The 27,702-nt window shown below is 39.7% G+C and overlaps 2 protein-coding genes across 2 annotated transcripts; one reads left to right on the top strand and one right to left on the bottom strand.

Annotated features, from left to right (window-relative positions):
• Positions 1 to 1,342: 1,342 nt before the first annotated feature.
• LOC139639221 (sphingosine 1-phosphate receptor 3) lies at positions 1,343 to 3,101 on the top strand. The gene is given in 3 exon segments (XM_071513304.1): positions 1,343 to 1,502; positions 2,024 to 3,028; positions 3,031 to 3,101. Coding segments are annotated over 2 exon segments (1,005 nt in total). The 5' UTR covers positions 1,343 to 1,502; positions 2,024 to 2,094.
• Positions 3,102 to 7,427: 4,326 nt separating this feature from the next.
• shc3 (SHC (Src homology 2 domain containing) transforming protein 3) lies at positions 7,428 to 25,148 on the bottom strand. The gene is made up of 12 exons (XM_071513306.1): positions 24,519 to 25,148; positions 19,774 to 19,844; positions 17,058 to 17,121; positions 15,844 to 15,963; positions 14,653 to 14,706; positions 13,751 to 13,802; positions 13,521 to 13,650; positions 13,031 to 13,184; positions 12,752 to 12,845; positions 12,420 to 12,611; positions 7,798 to 8,123; positions 7,428 to 7,553 (listed from the first exon to the last, which is right to left on the bottom strand). The coding sequence occupies exons 1-12, from the start codon at positions 25,146 to 25,148 to the stop codon at positions 7,428 to 7,430; spliced, it is 2,013 nt and encodes a 670-aa protein (XP_071369407.1).
• Between the last annotated feature and the right edge of the window lie 2,554 nt (positions 25,149 to 27,702).

Raw genomic sequence — 27,702 nt, 5'->3', positions numbered from 1 at the left:
AAGCATTCGGTTTTTCCCAGAGATTTTCCCCACTGCTGCTGGCACAGTGTGACTTGCAGGAAATGGCGGAGAATTGTGACTGTAACAATGCAAATGGACCGCTGCCAGACCACAGCCATTTATTCAACCACACAAAACATTCCTCTGGGTTAATAACCACAGACATTGGAGGAGATATACTATCGAGCGATTTGGTCTGTGTCACAGTATGTGCTTCGTTTGGGGAAAATTTCCAAGCAACAAAATGTGTGGCACTGTCTGAAATTAAAGTGGTATGATTCATGATACATAGTGTATAGGGAGTCAAGTCCAACTACAGATGGTATAGAATAACTGCATTACTTTTGCAGAGTTACTTTTAGTGCCAATTCTAGATTTTCAGATTTTCTAGAGTTTCAGTAGTTTGTTGCATTTTTCTTTAGTTTTAGTCAGCAAAATCTCTTTAGCTTAGCTCTCCTTTTTGTCACATCCATTTCGGCCCACTTAGAGTAGGCCTATCATCGGCCTCTCTCCCAGCCTCTCTGCGCTGTCTAAACCCCATTCCTTGCTGCCAGCCCTGCCCATCCTTCCTGGACATGAGGTCAGACAGGAGGATCAGAACAAAGGATGGCCTACAGACTAGAGGTCCGTCACACACAGACATCACCGGCTGCTACAGTCAACTTAACTTACACATAATTCTCTAATGCCGTACTCACTCTCACTCTCGCTCTCTCGCTCTCTCGTTCTCTCTCTCTCTCTCTCTCGGCCAGAGTCCAATAGGATCACCACAGTGAAAACCTGTAAAATCAGCTGATGCAGCACAGCTGGTAGGCAATAGGCTTTTTTAAATTTCAGAGCTATGTTTATGGCTTAATGATGTCTGCAGGGGAAAGGCTTTTTCGTACTCTCACATAAAACGTTTGATTGGATTTTGTTGCTTTCTTTCCATTCACACACTTAAGAACTTTAAGCTGCTTAGAGACTGACAGGCTAGTGGATGATGTCTTTTAGGTATAAACCAAACTCAATGTCATGAGGAAGTATCTGACTCATATATAGCTACATGACGCAAAAAAAAGAAAAGAAAAAGAAAACACACATCAAATTAAATAATTGTAAAAGAAGAACCTGCTTTTATGACTCTTGTCAGTATAGTAAATAACCAATTTGAGAGAGACAAAACAAATGTGGGCATGAAATGTACCATGTCTTGAATCCATACCCGTTGACTTTGATATACTGCATGAATTGAATCTTCAAAGCGGAGGAGCCCTCCCAACTTTGCTCTCCCAGCACTGAGTTGAGGGAGGGGTGTGACTTCAAGCCAAACGTCGACAATGATACTCCGGAGAAAGAGATCATCAAAAGATGAATAGCCTCGTCTCTTAGAACGAGCGAGAGGGAATTAAAGTTTACCAACAATCCTGCTGACTGCGGAGAATCAACTACTCAGCGATGCAATGTTTGTCCTTCAGTATGCGTTTCGCTTTCAACTAATACTAAATTGCGAGCATCCCTCGGTAAGTTGCCTTGAGATTGCCATTTGGGAAAATTGTAAAGATAATGCTGGAATCGATGTTGAATAATTATATTTTTAATCCAGAAACGCCTATATAATGTTAAGTGAAGCCTGTAGGCCTATATGGTGGTTGTTTAAAATGAAAATTGTATTTATTTTATGAATAGCCAAGATAAAAAAAAAATGTATTTAAAAGTTGAAATATAGATATATAGAATACTATAGAATGCTAGAATACTACTATTAATTTTAGGGAATGATTACCCGTGGCTATTTGTAGCCTATGTAAATAAACAGATGGTTTCGTGGCAAAAGGCTATTGTGATTCGTAGTTTAATCATTTTTCTGTAGGTTTTTACTAGACTTAATTAAGTTTTAAAATGGGAAATAACGAAATTGTTTATTTTAAATCCATGGCGACAAAAACATAAAATTGTTATGTTTTTTTTCAACAAATTAGAAATAACTATCAAATGGCTACTTTATATAATAACATTCATGGTCATTTTGCCCTGCTTTAAGACCGTGGAGCTGCTGACACGGGATTCCCTGCTCAACTCTGACATCCAGTGTCAGTCCCCGGTACTTTGAAGATGATCAACCCTCAGATATACCGCCACTACAACTACACAGGAAAGCTGGACCACCGGCCCAGCAGTGGCACAAGCAATGGCATCGTGGACACCAAAACCATTGTGTTCCTCATCATATGCAGCTTTATCGTCCTGGAGAACCTCACTGTGCTGATAGCCATATGGAAAAACCACAGGTTCCACAATCGCATGTACTTCTTCATTGGTAACTTGGCACTATGTGACCTGCTGGCTGGAGTGGCTTACCTGGTCAACCTGCTGCTGTCAGGAGAGAAAACCCTACAGCTGTCCCCCGCTTTCTGGTTCGTCAGAGAGGGGAGCATGTTTGTAGCACTTGGGGCGTCAATTTTTAGTCTCCTGGCTATTGCTATAGAGAGACACCTGACTATGATCAAAATGAGGCCTTATGATGCCAACAAGAATTACAGGGTGTTTCTGCTCATAGGGACCTGCTGGCTGATCGCTGTATCTCTTGGGGCTTTGCCTATCCTAGGCTGGAACTGCCTGGACAACCTCCCTGACTGCTCCACAGTCCTCCCCCTCTACACCAAGAAATACGTGGCTTTCTGTATCACCGTTTTCATGGCTTTGCTCTTAGCCATCGCAGTCCTTTATGCCCGCATCTACATCCTGGTTAAGTCCAGCAGCCGAAAAGTGAGCAAGCACAGAAACTCGGAGCATGCTATGTCCCTGCTGCGCACTGTCATCATCGTGGTTGGGGTCTTCATCGCCTGCTGGACTCCCATATTTGTCCTGCTCCTGGTGGATGTGGCATGTGAGCAGCGCAGGCGCTGCTCCATCCTCTACAAGGCTGACTGGTTCATTGCTCTGGCTGTGCTCAACTCGGCCATGAACCCAGTCATTTACACTCTGGCAAGCCGTGAGATGAGACGGGCCTTCTTGGGTCTGGTGTGTGGCTGCTTCTACAAGGGGAAGGTTTCTGTCAACGGCAGCGGGGTCAGGCGGTCTCTGGAGCCGAGCCGCAGCAGAAGCAAGTCCTGGAGTAGCCAGAACAACCCGAACCAGCAGAGCTGCAGGCAGACGGAGCTGGAGAAGGAGCAGGAGACGGACACGGTTCACGGAAAGGTCACAGTGGTGACAGGAGTGGGCAGAAGTGCTGCTGAGGCCAACCTCGAGAGTGACAGAAAGGAGTGAAAGAAGGAGCAAGCAATCTACTGTGGGAAGGTGAGGGCGGTCCTATATTATTTATCTTGATGGGCCTGCACAACGGTCCCAGTGGACGGAATCGGTGAGGAAAAGGAACATGATGAGTTGTGATCAAATTAGAATTGAGGATTTGGTTAATGGAATTGAGACTTCAGGCCTAGGCTGCAATGATTTTTACGTTGTATTTGATTATAACTGCATAATTGTTTTGCCTTAATATGGAGGCCCATTACAATGTCTACACTTGGCATTAGACTGATTTATATATGTGGACAACATGTCAATCAACTCAGTATTATGTATTTGTCAACTACACTTCATAGTTTCTAATGAATGATGCTGTTGTCCTAGACAGAATCTACACCTCTGTGGTTACAGATGTGCCCATCAAAGACAAACAATAAGTGACAAATCACATGAAATTAACTGTTACTAAACCTGTGTTGGTAACACTACCATTTTTATGGTACATGCATGATGATGTAATGACAAGAATGAGTCATTGTTAGCAATGATTAGTGTAATGAAAAACAATGAAATGCTATTTATTATTTTACGCAGTTTACTCTGTAATTTTGTATTTACTCAATAATACTACAGTATTGGTGTACAATTAATGAAAACTGCAGCATAAAATATGTATGTGATGCAAATGAGATGAAAACACATTTTGAACTGTCAAAACTACCACCTGTACCACCTAATCACTACATTAATAGCATTATGCCGAAGATGAAAGAACTGCACAAAGAATTAGTGTTGGTCAGTGATGAAGTAGGCCTAGTAAATGGTGACAGTGCTCCATCTGCTGGTAAATAATAGTAATAATGTCCTCAGTGCTGGTCACATGACACTCTTTTAAGTTTGCAACATGCTGCATGTTCAGTGCAGAATTTCTCAAAGCTTCATCTTAGCACTAAATAGGAGTTGTTGTGTGTTTTGTTTTATGTGTTTATTTCACAAGCTGTAGTAGAAAACTTATGTATCCAGTCTGCAAGCATGAAACCAGCTGACCAAAAGAACAAGAAAACTCCTTAGAGGCATGTGAATGCAGCATGTGAAATTTTAATAGTTGCCAACTAGGTAAAGTCATATGATGCAACTTCTTTTACAGCTAAGATAGAGTAAAAGAAGTGTAAACATATATATGTAAAGATGATGCACCTGGATCACCTGATGTGGCCAGTTAATTGCATAATTTCCTGTTTCAAGTGCAGCCTTGCCTCACACCTTTGAGAAAATTGCTTACTATTTGGACGTTGCTGTACATGTCAAATAGCTGAATGTACCTTAAACAGCAAGAAATATATTATTGATCATTACATCACAGAAAACAAGAGATTCTACACATTCACGGTTTTATTGCCAACAGTCATACAGAATAATGATAAACCCATACAACCAAAAGATTAAATCTGTAAACATCGTTTGGACTTGTTTCTTTGTTTTTATTTGTTTATTTCCTTTTTTCTTTACCTGTTCCAAAATAGCGTGTTTTTGTGTGATTCCCTCTGAAGATTTATATTTAGAATTTGGAAATGATACATTTATAATATATAATAGAGAGAGGGAGAGAGAGAAAGAGAGAGGGAGAGAGAGAGAGAGAGAGAGAGACAGAGAGAGAGAGAGAGAGAGAGAAACAGGAGTCTCAAGCAGCAACACGCAGCAGGGCAAAACACAACCTCTAGTGAACAGGCATGCCCCATTAAAGATCAGCTATTGCACTTTGAAGAGAGAGAAAGAGAAATAAAAACACCATTTGTACAAATAAAAGGCACATTTTCATCAACAGAAATCTGGAAAAGCCATGTTCTTATTTGTGTCCCCACGTTTGGTTGTATACTCATAATTTCTGTATGCCACACAGCTGATCATCATGTAATCAGAGAGATTCAAGTATGGAGTTGTTCCTACTAGGTACTCTTTGTTCAAAACTTTGCACATTTTGCAAAGGTGATTCTACAAATATGCTCTTCAGAAATAAGAATTGATCTCAACATAATTCACTGTATTAGCATATAGAGCTTTTTAAAATCAATTAGCGCATTATTCCTTCTCCCAAGATATTAGATTTAATGAAATCCTGTCACAAAGAATAGGACAAAGTAAAAGTCTATGGCGGATAACTGTCAAAAAACCCTCATTGATTCTTTGTGCCCTTTTCTTCTCACCTTCCTCTCATACCCTCTCCTCAAATGAATCCTGAGGAGCAAACTGGGACATGGGACACAAGGAATCAAGGGAATTATCAGATTTAACTACGAGTATATGGATCTGGTGGATATCAATGTTTTTGTAACATTCCCAATACTGCTCTTTGCTAAATAGTGTGGCCCTCTAAAATGTGTTGTGAGATGCATGTACACTCCCTCTTGCAGCAAAATACAGGCACATTATATTACATTGCATCTGTCTTGTCAAACTCATTGAACACATGCTGATTTTGGTTCAATTGTACTGGTCCAGTGCATATCAAACACAATGCCCCATTCATTTGGTATCCATCAGAGTACTAACAATATTAAGGATGAGAGCATTAAAAAAGTCAGTTGTCAGAATTGGTGTATACTATTTCTATTGTAACCCATTTCAAAATTTGAATCCCATTTCTACAAAAACAGTCTAATATAATCTAAATACAGTAAACTGTTCCAAGGAACATACTGTACGCTTACAGTGGATTGCACACTGCAAATTAACACTGAGCTGTCAAGCAATAATGTTGGAAAAACTCACCCCCTACAATTTTATGTTCCCCTGTATTATAATACCTCAAGCAATACGTAGCCAAATAACATCCTTTACTGTTGATAGTTGCTAACATAAGAGAATTAAAGTGAGTGCAACTGCAGGGGTAAACGAGAATAAGCATTTCTGTGATGACATCTGCCAATTTCTGTGATGACATCTGGTGACAATAGTCTTGCCATAAGATATCCACACACTGAGAACAAAAATATATATATTTCTAATCAATACTTTTACATCATTAAGTGAAAGTGATCTAATATTGAACATTCCTTATTGAGGGTGCACTACGTGAACTTAATAAGATTTATCTAATTCAGTCTCTTCAGTACATAGTGTAAATTACTTCTCAACACATTGGTGAATCGTCTTGGTACAACTGACACAGATGATCTAAAGTTCTGATTGTGCTATTCATTTGTGATCATTCATCAAATAATAAACTTTTAAAAGTTCACAATAAAGCCAGAAACGCTAATTAAGAATGTGAGAATATCCATTGCATGACTCAAGCCCCAAAAACTAATCATTGACTACACACCTAGTTAAAAGAAGAATCCAGAGAAAACCAATTCAGAAATAATTACCATTTGAAAAGCATAAATATTTTACAGTGTGAGCATACACAAGCACCTCTTCCAAAAAAAGGGGTATCAAGGTCTACGAACAATGTCCACAAGAACAGTTGATTTTAAGTCATGCGACTGCAGTGACACAAGAGAATACTTCATTAAAAAAAACTTTATCTTTAAAGCCATTGACAGCACTATGAAGGATGTCTGTTTGCACCCCAACACTTTGTGACTACTGTAAAGCAAAACACATTCAATTCTATTCCCCAATAAAAGCAGATTTAATATAGTGACTGATCGAGTGAGCTGTCACGCTATTGGTGAGATTAAAGGACATTTTTCCTAAAATAGTTCAATATAAACAGCATTTGTTTTCCAAACAGTTTTGTTTCCTCAAACTCTTAGCCAACAGTACCTGTAGAAATGTGGTTGTGCTTGACAGACAAAACTAAAATTTCAGGTTTTTATTCTAAAATACTCTTGTTACCACCTCTTTGAGGTTTAATTTGCGCTTCATCTAAACTACAAGAACAGTTGTCTTTTTTTAATGTTTTAAAACACCAAATCAAGATATTATGTCCAAATGCACCTATATGTCTTCTCAAAAATATAGCATTTCAGTCATCACAACAAAATAATAACAGTTCTATAAATCATTTTTATCTTAAACAAATCTTGCTTCTTCCAATGCCTCCAGCGAAGTAACCATGGGCCAATTTCCCAAAAACACTGTCAGCGCATGGAGCCTTAAGCAACAACATATTCTCTTCATGTTTCGTCTTCAAGTTTCAGGATGGTGGGAGAGACTCAGAGTCTCCTATTTCCCATCAGGCATTGCAAGCGTCACTATTTCCTTCCAACTGGCTGTATGAGACACAGTTCACTCCCGGCTGACACGATTGGCAGACTGTTGTCACGGTGATGGCCAATAAGGTGGCTAATGCTGTCAAATATGTGATCTTTTGTCCGTACCTTTGAGAAGAGAAAGAGATGTTATTAGTCTCAGGAAAGGTGATTATTTCTTGCAAACGAAGAAATCTTTCAATCTTTCACTGACACATTCACAAACTTCTCCCTGTCTCATTTGTACACTCTTTTCATTTCTCAACTACCATGACCCATCTCTCTGTCTCCTCTCCTTTCCTATCTCCCCTCCCTTCCCTCTAGTGTCCTCCATCCACCACACACTCTGCATGTCCTCTCATCCCTCTCTCACCGTGCCCTCAGGGTCCACCAGCAGCAGGTGTTTGGCCAGTCCGTTGTGCATGCCCGTTAGTACGTAGGACCCGGGGTTGGTAGTACTCTTACGAACCAGGAAGTCCCCATCTTCTCTCAGCAGTTTTTCAGCGTCGCGGCGGCTCATTTTGCCATGATACCACGTCTGGCCCTCCAGCTCCTCCTGCGCCCGGAAGGCCACCGAGCGCACCAGGAGAGGGCTGGAGTTGTCCACCGACGCTGCCTTGTGGAGACCAGCTGCCTGGGACTGGGCTTGCACCTGGGACTGGGGATGGGACTGAGATTGGATGGCATCCTCGAAGGGCTCTGGTAGGGTGAGGGTGGCACCAAAATTATGAATTAAGAGAGGAAGGTTACCCACAGTACTTTCCTGAAATTTCACTCCAGAGGAACTAAGAAATAGTGTATTTTGTTCAAAAATTGGTATGTCTTCACTTTCCAGTATTGCGTATTTTTGAAATTTTACTAATTTCCAATTTTCTATAACAAAGACAATTGGGATTTAAGAGAAAACAAAGACATTTACTTTGTCATTTAGCATTTTTGAAATGTATACTATAACTGAATTCTCCTCAGATCTTTGGTCTCCAAACATGTGCCATCAAGAGCAATGTGTATGCACGTTTTCATTCCTACCAAACACCACAGCAGCTGATTCCACTAATTAGTTCCTCCTCTCTGGTTGAAGGTGTGCTAATCCGTGAAATCAGCCGCTGTTGTGACTGGTTGGAATTAAAGGATGCACACAACTGGCTCTCGATGGCACATGGTTGGACACTTCTGCTTTAGCTTCAGGACAATGCCCTTACTCCTTTGTCTATCCTGATAATTACTATTATTAAATTACTATTAGAAAAAGAGAAAATGTCTAAGTTTGTAATAAGAGTAGTGACATTTTTAGTAAAATCCTGCGAGAGTTCTACTTAAAAATGTCAAGTGCTAGAACATGTAACCTAGAACACAATCCCAAAGAAGTTTAGAGACGAGTTGAAAGAAACTTCGGTCATTTCAATGGTAAACTAACTCAAGAACTATGAAACAAAGATACTGTTGTTTTGGAAAAAGATATGACAAGAAATATGACCTCAAGAGGGTGAGGGTTAGGGTTAGGGTTAGACAAAACACAGATATATGACACCATCAGTGCATTGAAAGAACATCATATTCTGTTGATCTCTCTTCTATTGAGCATATGCCTTATTCCTCACCCACTGTGGAGTCCTAGTCCTCCACTCCTCTCCCCACTAGTGACAATGTCTGTCCTCCTTTCCCTACTTCTGTTAAGCCCTGGTCAAACTGAGATCTGTGGGGCATGGGAGATTCATTCAAGTAACACTGCAACATCGTCAGTTAAGTTAGCTAGCTTTTCTAGCCAAAGTTATCAAAATCCTCTGTGGATAAAGACGAACAAGAGGGACATCAGCACAGAGAAACTTGACCATTCTCTCTCAAACAAAAATGGAAACACTGTGACAAGTCAGACACAATGCCTACAATAATATGATAGCACCCCTAACAAGGCTGCAGGAAGATGAGAAGCCAGAATCCAATCAAGTGTATGAATGAAAGCAAGGGTACCATCTGATTGACTGCAATGGTGTCGATATCCTAATCTGACTAAATTCATCAGAAGAACCTCAGGTGCAGAACTGTAGTGTTTGACAATGTGCATAATGTGCAATCATTGGGTTACGTATATGTGGTTGGCAGGACACTTAAGGACTGTGGGAGTGCCTTGCGCTACTGTGACTAGTATTTGGCACTCCCGGGAAATGTATACATTTACCAGATTTACCTTGGGAAATGTTTACATTTGCTGTCCCACTGATAAATGTGCACAGTTACCATTTTCCAACATTTACCGTAACAAATACACCTTTATTAATTTAAAGACTAGACGTGAGGCCCCTGCAATTTTGTCAATGTCAAGGCAGCTGGAAAGTATCTTGAAACAAGTCATTATCGGTAACAACAGTGCAAAAGATGTGCACTTACCTCATGTGTCTGTGGTTTCCCATAAGAATATTTGTGTTCATCATATGATGGATGATATGTGTCTAAATGAAGAGGGCACTTAACTCTATGCCAAGGCACAGAGGCCAGAATTGCAAACTAAGAGCCCTCTACAGACCACTCCAAGAGCAGATATCAGGCGTCCCCTCCTCCTTTTCATCTGGGAAGCTAGATCCCTCCTCCCCTCATTCAGAGTTCCTCCACCCACTTTCCAGATACGTCAGGTCCCTGTGTAGGCTACCCTGCCGTGGACAAGTTTGCATTTTTTAAATGCATTACAGTAGGCAAGATTATGAGTGTGCAACGACCCCATGGTTCAAGTTATGTTTCACCTTGACTAGCAAATTCCAGCAGTGCATGCCCTCTCAGGTCCCTCCTCCACCCCACTTCCAGAGATGCCAGGTCACTATTTGTCAAATTCCTCCAACTTTCCAGAAATATCATTCCCTCACAGAGTTTCCAACTCCCTTCACACCAGAACCAAAGTTGCCAGGTGCCTCCACCCAACTTTCAAGGAGATCAGGGATTACATTCTCCTCCTTTTGCGACTTCCCCTGCCAGCTCTCTTTATGATTCCTATCTATCCTCTATAGCCAGTCACTAGACCCCATTCAGAGAACACAGCTCCCTCAACCTAACCCTCCACTTCCCCTGTGTTGTTGCATCTAACTAATCTAAAATCCTAGGCATGGAATCAACAATATTTCATCAAACCAGTGTTTCCCACCTCACCTCATATCCTACAGATATCTCTTTAACTCCTCACAATGAGACTCATGCAGAGGTTGTAGCAAAAGCAGTGTTGCCAGCTAAAGATGCAAGAAAGTTATACAACATTCTTAACTTCTCAGAAGTAAAGGAATTGAGTCAGCAAAAGATCCTTGCAATGTTCTCTCTGGGTACATTACTAGATCATCAAGTTAGTAGGCTGGTACATTTAGGATCAAATGTTATTTGATTAAGTCTAATGTGGCCTCTGAACCCCTGAGCCAGCCTGAATGTCACAAGCAGTGTCAGTTATCCCTTTGGTTCTAACAAAATCAAACTCAGTACTACAGTCAACTACAGTAAGTGCTCATTCGTAACCCTGATTACGTGGATCAAAATTCAACTCATAGATTCAAGTTTTGTCCTAATGTTAGATCTGTAGTGAATTCATTGCTTAATTTCTTCTGTCTTAATTTCCTTATGATGACAGAGAGATGTTTGACTTCCAATGATTTTTACCCCTGAATGAAGCCATTCTATTTGAGTTTCCTTGTTTTCATAAACCCAACCTAATTTAGTCTGAAGCTCATTAAAAATGGCTACACTTTTTACACATGTTGGGATATACAGTAAAGTTTCTTCAGAGAGCCCAAACCCAAAATGTTACAAATTAATTAAAAATGAAAAACTGAAATGTGAGTCAATAAGTATTCAGCCCATTTGCACTGACAATCCAAATTGAGTTAAAGAGCATCCAAATTCCTCAGAATGTCTTTGAAAGTTTGTCAGTCCAGCACTTGAGAAACTGAGATTTTTCAGAAAATCCCAAAATCCAGATTTGCCAAGCTGATACAGACATATAAAAGAAGACTTGATGCTGTAATTGCTGCCAAAGGTCCTTCTACAAATAATTGACTCGGGTTGAATATGTATTTAATGTGTATTTATGTATCAGATATTTCTGTATTTCATTTTCAATAAATTTGTTTGTACTTTGTCATTGTGGGGTAGGTTGTGTATACATTGTGTAAAAAATGTGGATATAAACTGTCAAGGGGCTTGAATGCTTTCTGTAGGCACTGTTAGATAGTGAATTCACAAATATACATCGTACAGTATGCTACATGTATGTAAAAGTGGTTATTTTTGGTTCATTCACAACTAGATTCAGGCATTGGTGTGTGTGTGTGTGTGTGTGTGTGTGTGTGTGTGTGTAGCATGTGTATAGTAGCTTAATGAAATATCACTGTTCATAGTTAAAGAACTTAATGTGGACAACGCTGTGACTTTTCCCTGAACACACTTAATGTAAGAACAGTTCACTTCAAACGTATATAGAAGAACAGGGCTTATATGTAATTTGTGTAACAGATTCTTCATACATAATTAACACATCCTTGTATAACTGATCTTTCATGTATAAAGGCAAACCTAAGGTCGAGGTAGGAAGGTGGAGAGAAAAAAACTGCACACTGATATTAACGCTGTCTTCCTATTGTCTTCATACTGACATGATGTTATTATACCACCAAACTGAAGCCACTGAGGAACAAAAGCCAGGCCACCTCTATAATTAACAACTGATTAGAAACTCATCTTAGCAAGCAAGGCACAGATAAATTCTATCTATTCAGATACTTTCAAATACTTCAACAGGTGGGTGCTAGATTTTGTTTGCCTGCAGTTCATGATACTAATGTTGAATTGAATAAATCTGTGTTTGAAAATGTGTAAAAACTGTCATTGCAAACATTTTCAAAGCAAGCAATCAATCCACTGTATACTGTAATATCTCACTGTAAGGACTGGCTCAAGTCAACAGAGACTGAAAGTTAACTTCAGCAGGGTTAACACCACCCCACTGAGCCAACCAAGACTTACTCATGTCAAACAGGTCCTTCTGTGGACTGTCTTTGGCTGCGCCCGCCATGCCCTTGGTCACATTCTCCGCCTCTGCCTGGAGCGCTGCAAGCACTTGGGCATCAATCTGTTGGGTGTTCACATATGTGGGCATCTCTCCTGTTTTTGGTGCCTGACTTTTACCCTCGGGCAGACTGTATATATCGAAGGATCCTAGAAATTTGGAGAAACAATCAGTCACACTACTGAATAGATTAAATTCCACGTGCTGAAAAATCAAGCATACCTTATGTATTTATGTAGTGGACTGCATAACCCAACAAAAAAAAACAGATGTGACAGGAGCTTCCTACCTTGTTGTAAGAATATGGGCTTTCTCTCATCTCCCCAGCTCTCTCCACAGTGCCGCCCTTGGTAATATGTCTGATCTACTGAGCCTGGGCCAATCTGGTGACACGCAGACACATAATGGATTTTTAGCACAACTATGCAAGAAATGCACACCATGTGTTAATACATTTAAGAGAAAATCATCAACATTATTCAAAGTACCAAAAAAGCAAAAGCCCCTGTGAACAAAAGTTATTTTGTTCAGGTTCCTGAGATTACAATCCAGGTAAATTGCGTGGTACCTGGCCTCCATCTGGTGCTGCATTCTGATTGGTCAGTCTGGTGTCAATGAAGCCTCCAGGGGGTGGCATCTTGCCGGGGATGTTGTTATAGTAAGGGTGTTCTGCAGACTCCTCCTCTTCCTCTGTCCATGGAAACTCCTCCATGTTTAATACCCTGGGGAAACAACACACGACCATGACTGCACAGCGCTCAGACAGACCGAACACTGGATCCCCATCACAGCAGTGGAAACCCCCCTGTCACCTGGGAAAGGAGCAGCATCCATCTTGACTGGCGGGCCCACTGACAAGTTAAACTAAAATCTCACAAGCAGTGACTGACCCACTGATACCATGATGAATCAGCATGGATTTCACAGATTACTTGTCCACATTGCTATGATAAATATCCGTCTTTACCTAAGCATACTGTTTGATGCAGTATATGTGTGTTTGGGTTAGTGATACTGTGTGTGTGTGTGTGTGTGTGTGTGTATCATGATCCCTTCACCTGTCATGTGTGGAGGAGAGCTTGCTTGAGGGACACTGCAGATACTGCTGGAAGCGTAGGTCGAAGGCCTGGCCGATGGTACTGATGACGTCCTGGGCCAGACCGTCCGAACACTCCAGGATGTGACAAGCTGACAGGGGGAGGAGCAGCAAATGGCACATGACTTCTAAAAAGCACGTTGCATGTGGGACAGGTACAAACTGTAAAGCAATAAAGGAGTAAACACCTACCTCTTCTGTTTACTGGGTCCTTTGCTACGTAGGCAACATAATCTGTTGTGTCCTACAAGAAGGCATGTTATAAAACTGTTAATGAAATAACTTCCCATTGACATATTAAAATCACATTCATCTTAAACAAAGTTACCTACCATTAAAATAACTTATTTCCTGTTAAAGTAATAATTATTACATTGTTGGGTTTTATTACATTAACAGGAAGGTTGAAATTTTTTGTTTTCAAAAATGGAACAGCTGAACTGATGACAGTCAAAATTCAATGCACAACTGACCTAATGTGCCCCAGATATGGCTCACATGTCACACGGCTATTGAAAAAAGGGGTATGTTTGATTCACTTTTTGGGTTCCACTGTTGGAGTTTGCACTGGCCCTGTGGTCGGTATTCGAGATACCACAGTGCTCCCTGCGAACTAGAGGTACATAAAGCTCTATAGTGAAGTAACTGACCACATTTTGAACACAATCAATCGTCATGATGGCAAAAAAACAAGGCCCAGGTTGAAAATAACTGGGACTATCCTTTAAAAGGAAAAAGTGCTAAATCACAATGTAAGTTACAATATTTATGAACATGACCAAAGGCTTCTTCCATACATGTTCATCCCTTTTCAAATTAATCTGTGAATGGATGACAGTATTGAATTTTGACAATTATCATATCAGTTCATCACTATTCCATTTTTGAAACTGAAAATGTCAATTAATGAAATGGATGAAATAAATGAAATAAAATCCAAAGATGTAATAGTTATAAAGATAAACTTTTTTTTCCTGTATTGATGCCAAATGTAACACACCTTTGTCTATATATTATGTAGTAGTATAGGTTTTAAATGAAATAGCGAAACAGACCATTGAAGTACACACTGAAGAGGCCAATGAGTTACTTACAGGGTCGCCACCTGATGCAAAGGAGATGGACTGCATATGATGGTTGGCTATGATCTGTCAGGAGGAGAAATAACACATCAATGCATATCAGTTAACTAATGCTGCCTCATACACACATACAGTAATACAGGACATATACATACATACATATATACATACACATACAGTAAATACATTATACACAGATTTTACATACATACCAATATTAAATACATGTCTGTAAACATATGTCCACATTTGGCCAATTCCTTTGGTTTTACTTGGTAATCAGCCAAACATAGAGGGCTTTCAGGTGATGTAAAACACCCTCTGGCAGCCATATTGGAGGTCCACAGCTCTTGGGCAACAGTGGCTGTCAACAGCTGATTGTGTTTTTAAACATACAATTTGTCATCTCAACAGAACTGAATAGACATGGTTCATTTCTGTGCTGTTTTTGACTGAGAACTGATCATTTTGCCAGTGATACATCTGATCAGTTTTCTGTTTAGATGACAGCTTGTTAGCCAGCAAATCATAATATGCATTCAGCTAACTGCCTTGTTGTGAACGCATCTGCTTTTCGCTCTAACTAACATGTCTAGTAGACACTAGCCTGTTAACATTATCATCGGTTGCTTTACTAATTTAGCCTGCTGGCTAGTTAGCAAGCTAACAAATTGAAAAACTAGCTGCTTGTTTAGGTTAACTGATCTGACTCTTCTCAAGCTGCACCCTTTTACAGTCTACGGCTGCAACTTGTGGTGCTTTGAAGTAGAGACTAGCACCAGAAGGGCAAGGGGGGTAATGACTTCCTCTATCAAAGTTATCTAAATTTGGAAAAATATCTAGCTTATCAGACCATTCACTTTTATTTGTATCATTACTGAATTGACTTACACTCACACCACCACAATCTTTTTTCAGGTATCTCTCTTTTTCTAGCCCGGTTGTTACATATTTAGCAATTAACTGTGCAAAGATAATTCTCCATGATGGCGCCATATGTGGTTGTTGGGAGGTTTGTGAGCTACTTCGCTACTGCTTTTATAATAGTACTATTATAATAGTATTGTTTATTATTATTATTATTATTATATGTATTTATATTTCTTGAGTGTTATTGTTGTTATAATAGCACTATTATTATAATAGTACTACAACAGTAGCTGACAGGATTCCATAATAAATCTATGGAGGCTGCAGACTGACCTGTTTGGAGTCAGGGGTCATCAGGTTGAGGCTACTGGTGGAGATGTTTAGGTTGATGGACATGCCAGCAAACTGCAGGTTGCTCTTCCCCAGGATATTGGACAGAGCTTTGGAAGGTGGCTGGCAGGATCAAGAGGACATGGGAAGGAAAAAATAAAAACACATGCAGTAAATGATCACATTGGGTATTATCTCTCTTTAGGAGTATGTTCATTGATGTAGTGGTTCACCACTACTGAATGAAAACAGTGGAAACACTGTTCAATATTTTTATTGATCATAGTTGGCAACACACAATTTCATTTAATAATAGGGGGTTGTGAAGTGTTGGATACTGTAGTGGATCGTGATTTTGATGAAGAGAGGAGGCAAAGAGGCCAGACAAAATTAGCCGAATCCATTCAGAATTCTTAGTATCAAGCTGATATCATCACGGTGCATTTGTCATGGAGCCAAAATAACATTATCTTATATCTTACATCTATTCTGAGACAGAAGCTAGTCAGCACTGATTTTGTATTATATACTCTTCCCTGACATTTGAACAAGCAGTGGAGAGCAGAGCAATGCTTCATTTCACACCCCACATTAAGACACAGTCTTCTCACACACTGCGGGTGTACATCATGTACATACACACACACACAGACACTCACACTCGCACAAACACACACGCGTGCACACATGCACACACACACATACACACACACACTAGCTCAGCCTCCTGATCACAGATATTGTGCACTACATGAGTCACTAAGCACTGCGCGCAGTGTGCAATGCATCGTGGGCTGGAGCTACGCCCACGCACATACAGTCCCATACCTCTCCCTCTCTCTCCCTCTCTTCAGCTTCTCTCTTCTGCAAGTACGTTCTCTCTCTCTCATCGTTCCTTCATCTCTCTCTCTCTCTCTCTCTCTCTCTCTCTCTCTCTCTCTCTCTCTCTCTCTCTCTCTCTCTCTCTCTCTCTCTCTCGTTCCCTCCCTCTTTAGATAAGGATATGATTAGAGAGAGAAAACATAGAAGCAATGCTATATATATGTAGTATGTGTAAGGGTAAATTAATCTCTAATGATTATCTTTTTTTCCCTTCTACTGTACCTTTCAATAACATTCATTTTCTCAGCTTTCACAGTGAGGATATCATTTCTCCGACCCTCTCTCCATCTCTCTCTCCATCCATCCCTCCCTCCCTCTCTCTACATCCGATGTACCTTTCTCTTCCGCAGTGCTCCTTTGGTCCCTGGAACAGCCTCACACACCAGGCTGATGGCTTCCCTAGAGGGAGGGAGATGAAGGCAAGATGGTGATTCCAGTGGGCCATAGGAAACCACAGAATAGCCACATAGCAACAGCTATGTCGCAATTAAGCTAGATTGATTCCCTGGCTATTTATGCTTGAACTCTACAGGTTGTTTCAATGAGAATTAAATCTCCTCAGCCAAAAGAGACCTGCTTCAAGATGGTATTCAATACATACACAATGTAGAGTGTTTCATATGGTGTTATAGGGAATATTACAAGTGCATTGTACCACTTGAAACCATGCAGCTGTATCTGGTATACTACACATCACAAAGCAAAATATATAAAGCTGTCTTTAAGATGTGAAGTGATAGAACCACTTTATGTGCACAGCAGCCTATACACTGTGATGTTTATGTAGAGGAGAACAATATGTGGATAAAATACCGACTAAAGATAGAGCTTCTTTGATGCAGACAAAAGTCAAATTCCTCCTCTGAGACAAAGTGAATATTGGTTTCATGACAGACACAGAAATGTTAATTTCTGTATCCTTTCTAGGTGGATAAATCATGCACAACAGTAGGTTCTTTTAGAAAGGGAGAATCTAATAATAGCAATGGCATGAGACAAAGCTCTCTCTCTCTCTCTCTCTCTCTCTCTCTCCCTCTCTTCATTAGAGAGAGAGAGTGCACTAACACTGTGTGGCCTTGCTAGCCTAGCACTAATGTTAACACTGGACTGGCTCCAGGAAGTCAAGCAGAAAAGTGGACATGACACAAACCGATTCACTGTCGGCCTTTGCCTCACTGCACAGCAGTCGTCAATAATCTCAAAGATATTCATAGACTCACAGAAAATCTCCATGCAAACAAATGGCATACAGTGAAATAACATTTCTTGTTCTTATTCTTTTGGCATGAGTTTGGAAATACGTCTACAGGACCAGAGGGCCACAAAGGTTGCTTTTGTAAAATAAAATATTGAAGAGTTGGGGGATGTTGCAGAAGTGGCCGGTCTCAACATTCACTAGTGCAAATCTAATGCTTGTAAAAATGTGAATTAGTAAGCTAATCAACTGGTTTTAATTTCTAAAATTTGGTAGTAATATATAGATTTGATTCTATTTGGGGTTTTACGATTCACTGTCTCAATTAAACAATCTAGTGTTTTAAAATCGGGTGTAGACCATAATTTACTGGTTTTGACTGGTAAGCTTCCATAAAGGACCAAGCCAGCTGACTCTTGAGTTAATACATTACTTCTGATAGGCAGACCGGACTACAGATTTGATGCTAGTGTTATACTTTTGATGGATGGAGTGGACTACAGTCTCTCGGGACTTGCATATCCGAAATGCCATCAACGTCGCAAGTTACAGTAGAATGGACATGAGAAAAATAAAATATTAATTAAACATTTTGGATATTTATATAAATAACAATAGTTTGTTGTATGATAGAATAGAGCCAGTTTCCAATGAGTTGTTTATGATAAAAAAGAATATTGGGGCAAATAATTATCATGATCCCTTTTAGGAGTCTAGTTGATATTTAAATTTGCTTAAAAGAACTTAAACACGCATTAAATTGGTGAACAGCATTCAAATCAGGTGTTGGTGTAATCTTATTTTTCATGTTCTCAATTTTCCATGAGAAGAAAATAACACATTTTTCAGTGTTCACCATTACTAATCACTGGAGCTTTAACAACTTGATCAATGGAAATAAATAGATTTGTGATGTTATGGTAGCACTGAGCAATACGATTTAAAAAATACTGATCTCTTGCAACTTTAACTTCAATATTTTGTAATAAATCCATTCATATGTAAAAGAAAAACATTAAGTTTACTACTCTTCCATTCTCATTCAGGTTTCTCTAATAGCACAGATAAGCTAAGTTTTTTTTGTTTTAGATTCAAGAGGAGAAAACTCAACTAGTGCAGCCAGCAAATGGCGTTGGAATTTACCAAAGATATCCTGGTGTACTTTCTGTATTAGAATCTGAACATAGTCCATTAAAAAACATATTAAAATTTGGAGTCTCTCACAGACTGATGAATCGTAGATTGTTTGGAGTAAGTAAAAGAAGTGTATGACTTGGTTTATGAGTAGGTACCATATATGACTGGCTTTTTGATTGTTGCATAAAATTAAAACTTTCAATTACAGCACAGTAGATTAAAAAACTCTTGACCCAATTTATCATTTAATACGTTCCTGTTTCTTTTTTTTCAGTAAAGATCTTGAACTTACAAAAAACTTGAGTTGTAGGCTACTTCGTCACTAATCATTTTGCATGGTTGAATCCCATTTTTCATAAGGTTGATACTTAGGGTTAGGGTTAGGCTTTTTTTGACCACTTTGGCCTCATCAGGCTAACGCGTTTCAGTATCGTGCTCTGATGAAGGCTTTATACCAAAACGGATAAGCCTAATAAAGCTGCTTTTTGGATTTTTGGAATGCCGTTATCCCATGTTGATCCTGGCTTTCCTAATGTTTCAATTATCAGAGCAGCAGCCATAAGGGCTACAAGAGCAACCGCACCTGCTCTACCTTTCCTACATATGTATGCAGGTAAAACACAAATCCCAGTAAATGAGAATCAATATTCTGTCTGCTGTTTTGTTTTTGAGAAAATCTAGCCAATCCTGAGCAGTTTGGAACCTGAATGTGGACTTACCTTGTTATTTGAGATCTGGTGGTGAAATCCAGGGATCTCATTGAGCGAAGGACCTCTATGCAGCCCAGGTACTAGCAAACAGAAAATTAAAACACGTGTGAAATTCATATTCAGTGAGAGGCCGACATATATTTATATTATTTATATTTCTTCCATTACTAGCATGGTATCATTTGGAGAAAGACACACTTGATTTGATGTTCTGCTCTGTCTATGTACTTTATCAGTCCAAATTCACCAAATCCAAAAATAATTCCAGGTCTTCAATGTATAGCAAATCAATAACAATATCAAACCAATGTTTAGACACAAGATACAAAAGTAAATTATAAATATTCCCCTGACAGGTCACACTTTATTGGGATAGTCCAATGTTGATACTCAACTTACTATCAAGTGACTATAATGTGTCTCCAAAAAGTCTGATGAGATTCAAGTGATACTCATAATTGTGTGAAAAGTAGTCTGTAGATATTCAATGTCTAGGCTAGGATTAATCATAGGGTTGGGGTTAATGTTAGAAATAGTCAGGTTAGGGTTGGGTTTAGGGTTCAAAATGGGGTCAGGGTTAGGATTGGGTTTAAGGTTATATAGTCTGTGGAGATGTAGCAAATAGGCAAGTGACACTTTTTGACACGTTCAAGTGACGTTGAACATCTACTTTTTGTCAACTGATAGTTGAGTATCACCATTGGACTATCCAAATAAAGCGTTACCCTCAGACATACTGTACTATCACAACAACAAAAAAAAAAAATGTTATTTCCCCTTAAAATTAGCCATGTGAATAGTTTAAGATTGTGTTCCGCATCTACAATCAAATCCTATTATAATTCTCTTTCCATTGCCATTTCTGCTCTGCAAAACTTTTGGGCTCCACAGTAGAGAACAAACACTTGGAAGTGGATCTCAATCAGCCTATGTCAGAGAAAAACATGGACCAACGGGAAACACAGCCTTTGGTAGATAAGACATGGCATGTCTTATCTACCAAAGGCAAAAGGAACTACAGATAATTTGAGAATATTGTTTTTTTTTTGTTTTTTTTACAGTCTTTCAGTAGCCTGGTTAATACCTGCCTGTGAAATCAGTCACTGGTTAGGCTCATCATTATCATAGTATCACAATATACTATCTTTGAGTGGGACCATGCTACAGAGTGTAGATCTAGGTCTGTAAATGTCTTTATTCAGTCTGCAGGTTACATACTGAGAACAAATTCAGTTTAGAGGTATATGTCCAAGTGCAAGGATGTTAATATCCCATAGGTGTATACAAAAAAAAATAGAGATGTGTCAGAATAATGAATTGATGACTTCAGTTATTCTACTTTCATTTTACCTTCATCTGCTCATCCACTTGTAAAAAGAAAGAGTTGCAAGCAGCTGTTAGCAAATGTGCTTCAATAAAATTGTCTGTGTAGAATCATTTCAATCATCCAGGTAATAAGATGGCAATAATGGCATCCTATCCCTAAATCTAGCTCTTACATTAACAACTAAGGAAACCAGTAGAGTTATAATATACCACATGCTCGCACAAAGTTGATGGAAAGTTAGGAACAAATCAAAGTCAATGTCTGTACACCAGAAAATGATTTTGAAATTGCACCAATGCAGTTGTTTTTTTTTAACAGGACACAGTGTGTTAGTGTGCCACATGATCTACTGAGGTGACTGTAGTCCTCCTATCCCATAAAGTCATCTTCAGTACCATCCACCTACTCACATTACAGCACCTCTTCTGATTAATATTGCACAGACTGGGAACATTTTGTGCTGACGAGTTCCTATCATTATCAGAATCAGACTTGTAATGTGCCTGTAAACAAAAAAAGATGCAGTCAACTTTTTCTATTTCCACTCCATTTCAGAAAAGAATGACAGAAAAAAATACAAAGTTATTATAATCATAACTGTCATATTATGAGGTTGTTTCTTTCCAATAGAAGTTTGCTGTACTGTAAGCACCAGCAAATAAATACTGTATTGTCCACATGATGTTCAAGGAATTTTTCCAGTAATCTATGATTAGAACAATCAATTTGAAGTTCTGCACAATTCACCATGGCAAAAAAAAATCTCAAATAGTGCCGAAATCGATAGAGCAAGCAAGTTTAAAGGTCCCATATTCTCCACTTTCCAGTGTTTTATTTTATGTCTTGAGGTCCATTCAAAGCTGTTTGTGTGGTGTCATGTACCAAAAACACTCTCAATCCATTTTTACACGTTCATTTTCCAGCATCTCTCTGAGCCTTGCCAAGAACAAGCTGTTTCTGTCGCTGTGCCTTTAAGGCTCATTAATATTAACGACCCCTCTGTTCTGATTGGTTAACCATTTCAAGAGTGAAATGTCAGACACCACAGCGCAGGCAGAATTCTAATATGGATTGTGTGGATTTAGTTGGCGACCATGCGTTTTGATACTTTCACAATGTTTAGATAGCACATCCAACTCCTTTATAATCAAAGAGGCAAGGGAAATCCTGTTTTACACAACATGGGACCTTTAAAGCCAGACATACTTATGAACATCGGTGTTTATAAATGCTCCCAGCAAATGAAACACCTTCCGAGTGATCCCATAGCTAGTAGCTTGCATACATAGAGAGTGACTTAACCTTCTAAAACATGAAGTCACATATCATTCTGGCTACAGGTTTTGTTTACTGGGGTTCAGGTCTAGGGCCCGCCTATCTAAGCCTCTTGTCTAATCCCAATTTAAAGAGTGGTCTTCCATTTGTTCAGTTAAAACAGCAGCGAGTTAAACACGTCCCAACACTCAGTTCATTGTTGTGCCTTTCTATGGGTGATGACCATAAAGTGTATCCTGTAGGCTGTGGCAAGTTTTGTTACTGTAGATAATCATTATATACAGTTCAGAGTCTATACAGGATGTGTTAGATCAAGAGGATAGGACGACTGATCGATAAAAAGGGCAAATCAATGCATTGTGGTAAGAATAAAATATGTTTTAATAGATGATGAACAACTTGGAAAATATGGATGATGAACAGCCATGGCTTTCAACCATTACACTATATATAGCATATTATACTGAGAGGAAGGATGATTACTGTACTGAAATACAGTAAGTAACTTGTTAAAGACAATGAATGACTTGTTTTAAACACCGTTGTTCCTGCCTTTCTAAATGCAACACTCATACAGACATATTTCACAGAATATGTGAATATACAGGTTCAAATAAATATTTTCACGCACTGAAAAGAACTAAAACAAATGAATGTCATAAATAAATGCCCCTAAAAATACAGTAGCCTTCTACTGTTGATCTAGCCTAAATGATAATAGTGCAATACTGACAACACTTCTCTCTATCTAATATGCCACAGACAAAAATAAAGTAATAAAGTAGCAATAATACAAAAGCTAGTGTGTGTGCAGACTTTTGCACAAGCACCACAGCTTCCATGGACTAAAGAGTGAGTGTAAACAGTGTCACTGTCAATCAATGTCCCTTTAGAGTAATGGTGCGTGATGTGTAAGGGGTGAGCACATGACACTAATTAAAAGTGCTGTGAGCAGAATTGCACATTGAACTCAATACATATAGCCAGTACTCAAACCACGGGGCGACGAGGGGGTGGGGGGGCACAGACCAGACCCATTTCCCACTCTCAGAGCGTGGATACTTTCAACAGCATCGACTGGACGAATAAACACTCTTGGCCTCTGTGCAGTTAATGGAAAGTCACGCTGGTCACAGATAGTGTAGGCTTTGTTGAGGCAAGTTGTAGTGGGTGTCGTATGATGGTGATCATACTGTGTTGCTTGCTTTAGTATACAGCACATTTCTCCCTACAAAATGGACAATGCTAAAATATTGCTTGGCATTCTGATTCAAATCAAACATAAATTCTATGACGTGTTTTTTAATAATGTAATGCGTTAAAAAAGAAACCCTGATATTTTGTATACCTTCATGCAAATGTACAAATGTACATTTACTATTTCAGTGAAAATGGTTTATTCCATTTTTTCATTCACTTCACACCTTGTAGAGCCTAGGCCTAGCATCACTCCTCATGCTAGTGACTCATTGTCGGTGTGATGACATTCTCAGCTCTAGTAGTTATGTGCCAGCTTGTGCTCCTTAAAATGATGTATGATGGCTACTGACTGAACACACCAACATTAGCAAAATGATGAGGTGTCATAAGTGATGAGATAAACATGCACTGCATGTCTGTTTCCCATTCCACCATTTCAGTATCAGAAAGCACAGCCATGAAGCTCATAGATACACAATGTACAGAAATAAGACATCGCCATGGTTACAAAAGCATAAAGCTGTGGCATCTCATACACATGATAAGTCAGATATACCGTACAAATTGAAATGTTTACAACATGGTCAAAATGACAGCATCTACTGCATGCTTGATTGCTGTGTTTTGTTTTGCCATCAAAGGCTTTTCCTCTATTTTCCCCCAGCGCTGACCTTCTCTGTTTCCTGAATTATTCAATGTCTATTTTCTGGTCCCTGCTCTTTCACTCAGCCTCCTACCGTAGCCTACCTACCTACACCCACACAAGGGCATGTTGTGATGTGCTATTGAAACTACATTGTCTCTCCTTTTTCTCCCCTGCAGCTAGCTCAGCCCGAGTCATTGAAGGAAAAGAGAGAATGGAGAAAGACTGGGGCAGAGTACGATAAATGAAAGGGATGAGAAGAGGAAAAAAGACAGGTGGAGAAAAGAGAGGGACAGAGAGACCACCGACCTTTACAATGTATGTCACTCCTGGACCAGAGATCTTCTCACTTGAGTGTAGCCATCCTCTGGAGGGTTTGTTCACCAGTCCCCCACCTCCGCCTGGGTTCCAATCCTCTCCACTGGGCTGGAGCTCCTCCAGCCTGCTCTTCTTGTTCATGCTGCTGGCTGGTTCCAGCTGGGAGCAGGGGGTTGCGAGGGAGGCTGAGCTGCACAGAGAGCTGCCCACACCGGAGGCTGCTGCCGCTGTTGCGCTGGGGCTAGGGCCACTGGAGCCGCCTGAGCCCGATCCTCCACCCCCCTGCAGCTTAGACACAGCCAGGTCCTTGACAGCTGAGGGCAGACCCTTGATGCCCAGCAAGCTGCCTGAGTTGCTGAATTTCAGGCTGGACACCTTGTTGATGAGGGTGCAGAGGGTGGTGCCTCCATCTTCCAGGTGGTCAGAGCCGTGGCCGGTGGTGGTGCTGGAAGCAATAGTGGTGGAGGAGGGCTGGACCTCGGTCGGGGGCGTGTAAGACGTCTCGGCAGCAGACTGGGGGGTGGCCGAGACCTTGGGGTTCATGGACAGGCCGTGGAGAAGCTCATCGACGGATGTTACTGACTCATTCCTGAAGCGGTTGTATTTGGTACGGTGAAGCATACCCTTCTCTCTCTTGCTCTCTCCTCCTCTCCACCGACCAACACACAGCCTGCCTCTTTCACAAGTGTGCTGGCAGACGTGGCTGAGCCGTGCTGATTACCCTCTCCTGTAACATAGCAGCAGCAGTACAGGCAGCAAACGCCTTTTAGCAATCACAGGCCACCTGACAGTAATTTTCTCTATTGAGGTTACAGTGATGGTTGTGTTGAGCTGCTGCCACTGCTGTCGCCAAAGTCCAAGCTGCCTTTAGTAAAATCCAAAGCTGCAATCCAATCCGTCAGAGAGAAATAAACAGACACAATCCATGGAAACACAACATGGAAGCAGAGGAGGCAGAAGACGGAGAGAAAAAGGTCTCTAAAAAGCTGCCAGTGTTGTGGTGCGGCTTGTTTGGTTTCCAGCGGTAAAGATGATGATGAAGATGATAATGATATCTAGCCTCAGATACACACAAAGTAAGAGAACAGAGGAGGCTCTATGTTGGCGATGATCGTTGATACTGCAAGGGAAGAGCAAATACTCTCTACTGACTGCTGCCTGCCTGCCTGCCGGCTCGGAGCTAAAGCATGACTCACTGATCTGAGAAAACCTTCTCAACAAAAGGCTTGCTGAACACTGCAAATCACTTCCTGTTGGAGGGAGAAAAAATCCTCCCACTTACAGCACAGTAGAACCAATCAATTTTCAAATTTCCCAGTCTGATATTTCTTCAACATTGTAGGAATGCTTCTTAGTTATTCTTGCTCTCTTATTTGGTTGTAATGAGAAAAGGAAACAAAGGATTAGAAGTAGCTTGATGATCTAACTTAGTAATTAAAAAAAAAAAATAATAATTAGCTTGCGTTCATGTTGTACACTCTTATTGTCTTAAAATGTACAAATGAATAAAAGAAGTACAAATGAAAGGATGATACACAGCGTATGAGTTGATCACAGAGTTAATAATTAATATAGTGAAATAAGTAATCAAAACTAGCATTCATGTTATTGACAGCTTACAATAAGTGTGTCTTCCCTAACAGAAAAGACAATAATAAAATCTCTATTTAAAGCTATCATAAAGATACTGTGTTCCACAAAGGATGTAAAAGATATCTCTACAAATCCATGGAAGAAATATTATAATGAAATTACTGCAAGACTGGAAATGCATAACATCATTAATGTATTGTCCATGTAAAATTATAACAGCTGCAGAAAATGGGCATGCATTACCTCCATGCCCAAAAACTATGACTGGCTAAAACACCTGTTTTCTGTACAAATTATTTCTAATCCAATTTTAATATGAATGAAACAAAACATAAAATTATTCAAAATAAAACAGTTTTCAGTCCATTTGCCTCATGTGCATCATCAATTTTCCCTCAGCATTCTGCTACAAAGGATTATAAAATGTCGTTCCACTACTAGCAAGCAGATACAGTCTCACAGCCTGTCTAAAACACCCAGCAATTGGTCCTGGTTCAACTACATGAATGATACAACAAAAAAAAAACACAGTATGAACGACATGTTTCTCAGGCAGATGATGAGTCAATGAAGCAGCCAAAAGGATAAGAGAAACAGCTCAAGAGTGTCCTTAAAACCAGCAGCAATGAAGCCTCTTCGTCTCCCCAGTAGCAGAAAGCACACGGCCAGACACCATTCATGTAAAATGTCCTCAGGAGCATCTAGCAAAGCCGAAAGACTGACACTCATTCATAAGCAGCTTCCGCTCTCACTCTGCTGCAGATTTCGCACTGCAGTCCCTCCCAACATCTCTCTTTCCTGCCTGGCAAATATAGAAAAAAAAAGGCAGCACGTCTGCTTTCTCTCCTCAGAAACAAAGGCACACACAAAAGAAGGGAAGAAAAGAAAACCCCTCGCAAATCAAGAGAAGAGCCAAAAAGACAAAGGAGAAAAAGAGCAGAGGACAATAAAGGCGTGCAATATTTAGTCTTTTATGTGAATGAAATAGCAGGCTGGCATACCAATGTTTCTGTGAATGGAAGCGAGGCCTTTCTGCCTCTGCAAGGCAATCCCTAGGGATGGCATGGTCTTATCCAATGAGGAGCCGGCTGGATGACTCATTCAGGGAAGGCTTGCAGAATAGTGGAAGAGACCATTTCAGACGCAGGTGTACATTTTGTTAGCTCTGAAAATGCTATATAAATGGCACATACACCATCAGATATGAGATAGTTAAGTAATATAATAAGATAACATATGGTTAAGATAATAAGAATCTAAAGAATATCCAGGATAGAAAATATAAAATATAAATGACACCCCCAGTTTTTTTTTTTTTATTATTTTGTCACCAGTATGAGCTTTTTTCCACATTCATATGAACAGTGGCCACCTACACATTCAATTAGTAATGAACAGTTTATTTGTATAAGGGCAGACAGTACAGACACATTGAAATAACAAATGCCTGATATGTATATATATGTATGTATATATATATATATATATATATATATATATATATATATATATATATATATATATATATATATATATTCAAGATATGTATCAGCATATATTCCATAATGATCAGCTAAATAAA

Source organism: Centroberyx affinis, unplaced genomic scaffold (assembly GCF_046629955.1).
Source record: "Centroberyx affinis isolate AG114_WGS23_722 - 3 ecotype Tasmania unplaced genomic scaffold, CSIRO-AGI_Caff_v1 ptg006968l_1, whole genome shotgun sequence".
Lineage (NCBI taxonomy): Eukaryota > Metazoa > Chordata > Actinopteri > Beryciformes > Berycidae > Centroberyx > Centroberyx affinis.
This window is presented reverse-complemented; position numbering and strand designations above follow the sequence as displayed.

Coding starts and splice junctions, on each gene's coding strand:
- shc3 (XM_071513306.1), bottom strand. CDS start 25,148: ATGCTTCACCGTACCAAATACAACCGCTTCAGGAATGAGTCAGTAACA. Junction 19,845..24,518: donor GAGTGACATACATTGTAAAG/GTCGGTGGTCTC, acceptor TCTGTTTGCTAG/TACCTGGGCTGCATAGAGGT. Junction 15,964..17,057: donor GAGCACTGCGGAAGAGAAAG/GTACATCGGATG, acceptor TGATCCTGCCAG/CCACCTTCCAAAGCTCTGTC.